We start from the raw sequence: 5,822 nt of genomic DNA, 5'->3' as shown, positions 1-5,822 counted from the left end.
CTTGTAATGGGAAGCGGAATAGCGTTTGTAGAAATGCCTTTAAAATGCAACCAATGACAAAAACTAATTGTAAAGCTCGAATCGGTGCTTCTGTACATTCTGATGGGAAATGAAAAATATGTTCAGTTGTCTTGGATCATAACCGTGAACTCTATAGTCCTGGCAAAATTAGATTTTTCAAGAGCAATCGAAAAATACAACCATACATGAAAAGGAAGCTCGAAGTGAATGATAGGGCTGGGATTAGACCAAATAAAAATTTCAATTCCTTGGTAGTTGAAGCAGGTGGTGTTGAGAATTTGCCTTTCTTACAGAAAGATTGTAGAAACTATATTGAAAAAGCTAAGAGGCTACGACTTGGTGGTGGAGATGCTAATGCAATTCAAAAATATTTTTTGAAAATGCAAAATGAGAATTCTAATTTTTTCTATATAATGGATTTAGATGAAGAGGGTCGATTAAAGAATGTTCTATTGCGGATGCAAGGAGTAGAGCCGCATTTAAAGAATTTGGTGACGTTGTGATATTCGACACAACATATTTGACTAACAGGTATGATATGCCATTTGCTGCTTTTGTTGGTGTTGATTATCATAGTCATTCAACACTATTAGTTTGTGGGTTAATCTCCAATGAGGACATAGGGACATTTGTATGGCTTTTTCAATCTTGGCTTGCATGTATATTGAATTGTGAAGATAGGGCAATGCAAAAAGCAATCGAAATTGTGTTTCCTGGTACACGACATAGATGGTGTTTGTGGCATATAATGAAGAAATTGCCTGAAAAGTTGAGAGGTTATAACCAATATGAATCTATCAAGTTTTCTTTGCAAAATATTGTGTATGATTCATTGACACATGAAGAGTTTGAAGAACGCTGGAATTGTTTCATTGACAAACACAACCTCCAGGTCAATGAATGGTTACTTGGGCTGTATAATGAACGACGGCGTTGGGTGCCGACATTTGTGAAAGATACTTTTTGGGCAGTTATGTCTACTACCCAATGTTGTGAAAGTATGCATCCATTCTTTGATGGATATGTTAATTCAAAAACCACATTAAAACAATTTGTGGAACAATATGATAATGCATTGCGTGATAAAGTGGAGAAAGAAAATGAGGCAAATTTTAAATCTTTCAAATCATGGATTCTTTGCATAAGCACATATGCTATTGAGAAACAATTTCAAGATGCATATACCACTACCAAATTCAAGGAGTTCCAACAAGAACTTGCTGGTAAGCTTTATTGTCAAACATCTTCTTCTAAAGAGGTTGATTCATATGTGGAATTTATAATAGAAGAAGATGTTCTGGTTGGAGAGACTCGCCGTCCTGTTCCTTTTGTGGTTTGCTTTGATGGAGCAAGTTATGATGTTCGCTGCAATTGTCAATTGTTTGAGTTTAGAAGAATTTTATGTCGACATGCAATTACGGTGTTGATTCATAAGAGAATTTCTTGTGTGCCTGAAAAGTACATTTTAAGACGATGGAAGAAAAATATAAGTAGATATCATACAAAGGTTAAGATAAGTTATAATAGTTGGAGTACCAATATTGAAGGACAACGATTTGATAAGTTGTCTAATTTATTTTCTACTGTAGCAGACTTGGCATCTACTAATGAGGATGATTGTAATATGATGATGAACGTGATTAATGATCTTAAGAACAAATTGATATCGACTGAAAGTGTTGGTGGTAATGATAGAAGAGAAAACTTGTCATCCCATAGTATAATGAATTGTGAAAGTGTTGGTGGTGCTTCGAAAGAGGGGAGTAGTAATATTCTTAATCCACGGGCTATTCGTAGCAAAGGTCATCCTCTATTCAAAAGAAAGCAATCGAGCCTTGAACAAATTGTTTGTAAATTAAAAAAGAAGATATTAAAAAAGCAAGAAAAATAGGTTAAAGCATGAAGGTAAAAGCTTAGTAATTAATTATTTTGTTGACTATTTAATTATTTTTATTATATTTATTGATAAATATCACAACTTCAACATATATGTTTCAGGAGACTAGGACGTGGACTCTTCTCAAGTGTACCTACAGTCTAGTTACAATGTTGTTTGTGGTTTGGGGAGAGCTCGGGCATTGTTTCTCATTTTTGGTGTGTTGGTTGCAACCAACTACTTCCAAGTGCATAGCTAGGTGTGCTGCAGGTGACAATTTTTTGGGTTGGTTGCTGGCTGCTGGTGACAATTTTTTGGGTTGGTTGCTGGCTGCTGGTGTGAGCTTTGGCAAGCCTGGTTTTGTGTCTTAGCAATCTGTACAGTGGGTGTTGCATCTCAGCAGCTTGTGCACTTTTTTATCAGCCGCAGGAAGCCGATTTTTGGTGTTTCCACAAGTGTTTTTGCTGGTTGTGTATAGGTTTTTGTGTATAAAGGGTGTAAATCCTTTTGTTGCTCTTGCTTTTTTTGTGTAGCTTAGTCTCTTGTACATGTCCTAAGAACTTGGTTCCTTTGGAGAATTCCCATTTCTTACCGGGTGTATATCCTTTTGGCTATTGAATAGTGATTAAAATTTCAAATATCATTGAATCTAAATTTGCATATTATGATGTTAAGATGAACTGATTGGTTATGTAAATCTACTATTGAAAGTCTAGGTGACGAATTTCTTGAGTTTTAATATTGCATTGTCTTCTTTATATATGTCTTGATATATATAAGGTGTAGATTGATGGGTTCTGTCCCCTGTAAAAAAGAGGACGAATGGGCTGCAAGTGCAGTTTGTGCAATGTTTAGTGGGCTGATGGTGCAGGTTGTGCATTTGCAGTTGTGTAGTGTGTAAAGTGTTGGTTGTAGGTTGTGCATTTGCAGTTTTTGTAGTGTGTAGTGTAATGTTCTGCTTGTTGGACTGTTGGTTGGGCAGGTTGGAGTGGGAGCAGCAGCTTTTGTTATGTTGCATCCTTTTCTCTTTGTTGGTAGTGAAGCTGTTGTTTTTTTTTTTTTTTTTTTTTTTTTTTTTTTTTTTTTGGCACAGTTTTTTTTGCTGTTGCTAGGATAACTAGGCAGGTTAGGGTGTGTCTTGTTTCCCTTACTGGTTTTTTTTGTAAAGGCTCTCAAGATTGTAGTTGTCTTGTGTTCGTGTTGCTTTTGTGTATAAGGATGTATATCCTTAGTGGATGTTGTTTCTTTTTGCATTTCAATATTGCATTATGTGATTTTGTGTATTTCTTTATTTCTTTTCCTCCCAAAATTGGGTAAGTTTACAAATCCTTGCATTAACCAAAAGCTCTCATGAAACTAGTAAAATAAAACTCTACATATTACATCCAATAAGGCATAAGATATATAGAGTACACAAACAACTTGCACATGGATTCACCCGACTACTTTACATTGCTCAACACCATCTTCAACATACATCATATTCAAACAATAATGCACAAGGTCAGATATCATACTTTCTTCTTGCTTGAGCCAACCTAGTTCAATTTTTAACTGCCATGAACAATTGACCAAAAATAAACAAAAAGAAAAGAAAAAAACACTCTCAGAATACAGCTTGACTCCTCAAATGCCCAAATACACCTCCTCAAATGCACAAAAACAATGTCAAAATGCAGCTTGACTCCTCAAATACCCGGATATACCTCCTCAAGTGCACAAAAACAGGTCCAGCCATCACTTCTAGCACACAAAACACTGCACCGAAAGCACTTCTGGAATCTGCCTATAATGTAACAATGTAGCTGCAATAGCTGCACCAAAAAATTCTGCATTTTCACCAAATCCAACCAATATGCAAATTTAAATTCAATGAAATCAACCTCCATACCCTGCATTTACTACACTTTCCACAGCAAAAACTCTCTTACAACCAAACACCAAAGCCCCACAAACAAGCGCCCATAAAACGATTCCCCCTTTCATCAAAATCTTAACTTTCTCAAAATAGGAATCCAAAACTTCATTTTTTTCACGACCCAGTTCTGCAATGAGTAATGACCTTGTTTATTAAAAATGAAGATTGAGATATGTACAAGAACTTATGGGTTTTGGGATTGAGTTTATTAGTGAAAGTGAAAATAGTCAAGGTACACATACAAGTAGTGGCGGTGGCTGTGGTGATTGAGCTCCGGCAGTATGCGACGGCGGTAGGAGCCGTTGAGAGTGGTGGTCGCATGGTGGTTATCCCTAGTGAATTCAGTAAAATAGCTATGTATATCCTCTTTCTTGCCCTTAAAGCTTCTTTCTTTGCCACTAATGCGGGTGGATCGACAAGATCAATGGCTGGCTACTGATCTTGTTTGTTAAGTGAATTCGTTGCTCAATCAATGCTAAGAGATGTTGGAATAGGCAAGGATGCTGGCACTAGTCTCGCTGTTGGTGATGGATCTTTAACAAATGCAACTTTTTTTTGTTGCTTTGCCTAAACCAAATCAATAGGATCTTCTGTTGAAGGTGGCTTTTTAGGAAAAAAAATGGAATTTCATAAATTAATGGAAAGGTTGATGAGGTAGGAATTGTAAAACTTGATTTGAGATGAAAATGAAATTAGGGAAGGGAATTTGATTTAGGTTGCACAATCTGGGAACTGGGAAGTTTGGGTTTCAAATTATATATATATATATATATATTTTAATTTTTGGGGATTAAGAACTATGGCCCACATGCCACGTGTCATTGACGTGGTGTGCCACGTCAGTGCATACGCTCTCTCTTTATAAGAGAGAGCGTACGCGTAGTGTTGTTGTTAATTATTAGTACTACGTGTCCAACGCACTATTTTTTATTCAACTTCAATTTTAGTTTGTAAATTGGAATAATTTACTTGCAGCCTTGCAAGTAGAATCCAGGGTAGTATATACCAAATGTGATTGTGCATAACTAGATTATTCCTTTGGACACTGATCGTACTACATATACGTTGGAAGGTCCTAGCTTCTAACAAAATTTTACGAAAACACAAAAATTTAATTGCCAAATATTAACCATAATTAAACAAGATTTCATAAGTTTCTTTGAATAAAAAACACATATTCTTTAAATTATCATGAGAATGGTCGGAGTAATCTATATTGTAGAAGATGTTGTAGATTACCAAAAAAATTATCTTCTAATTTTGTGTCCTTTTTTAAGGTGTAAAACTAGGGATGAGCAAGAATTTAGGGTAGAACTGGAACCAACGGTACCCAAGGTGCTGGTTTTGGTTCCTACCCAGAACCAGCCCACATAGGGTCGGTTTAGGTTCCTATTTAGTGGAATCGGTACTGTACAATTTCAGTACTAATTCCATCTGTGTTAGGAATAGGAACCAACCAAGAAAAAAGACCCAGAACTTGGATTCGGGCACCCAACTCCCTTATTCCTCATCTTCACTCCTGCCGACTCCTTATCCCTCACCACTCCAACAAAATCTTTCATTAATTTCCTCTTATAACTCCCCTTCTCTTTCTCTACAACTTGGTGCACTTCTTTCTCTTCCTTTTCATCACTCAAAGCCAAGAATCTCCTCTTCTTTATTGCCACTAGAGCAGGAGGAGGCGAAACTAAATCGTCCCTTTTCTTGTTATTAATACCAAATAATTTGAGGCATATTTGTCTTGTGATTTTTCAATCTTTTCGTGCTCTTTGAGGAGTTTAGTGACGGAGCCCTCGATCTGACCTTGAAGGCGAAGGTGCTTTAAGCTAAGACCACCCATGGACCAATGGGCCTCGTTGGCCCACAAGAGGGGCAGATCCATGATGAGAACCGATAGATATACCTATTCAAGGTTGAGCTTGGTGTCGATGTAGATGCGAGACCATGAGAGGTTGTTACCATACAACTTTCTAGGTCCCAGAGGTACTACCATAGCTGATTTGGGTA

General features: G+C 36.8%; 1 protein-coding gene across 1 annotated transcript; it reads left to right on the top strand.

Annotated features, from left to right (window-relative positions):
• Positions 1–559: 559 nt before the first annotated feature.
• Positions 560–2,268, top strand: LOC116131502 (protein FAR-RED IMPAIRED RESPONSE 1-like). Its single transcript, XM_031417149.1, has 2 exons — positions 560–1,867; positions 2,020–2,268. Exons 1-2 carry the CDS (start codon positions 560–562, stop codon positions 2,266–2,268), a joined length of 1,557 nt encoding a protein of 518 aa, XP_031273009.1.
• Positions 2,269–5,822: the final 3,554 nt, after the last annotated feature.

This window comes from Pistacia vera, unplaced genomic scaffold (assembly GCF_008641045.1).
Source record: "Pistacia vera cultivar Batoury unplaced genomic scaffold, PisVer_v2 Contig234, whole genome shotgun sequence".
Taxonomy (NCBI): domain Eukaryota; kingdom Viridiplantae; phylum Streptophyta; class Magnoliopsida; order Sapindales; family Anacardiaceae; genus Pistacia; species Pistacia vera.
This window is presented reverse-complemented; position numbering and strand designations above follow the sequence as displayed.

Coding starts and splice junctions, on each gene's coding strand:
- LOC116131502 (XM_031417149.1), top strand. CDS start 560: ATGCCATTTGCTGCTTTTGTTGGTGTTGATTATCATAGTCATTCAACA. Junction 1,868..2,019: donor AATCGAGCCTTGAACAAATT/GTTTGTAAATTA, acceptor TATATGTTTCAG/GAGACTAGGACGTGGACTCT.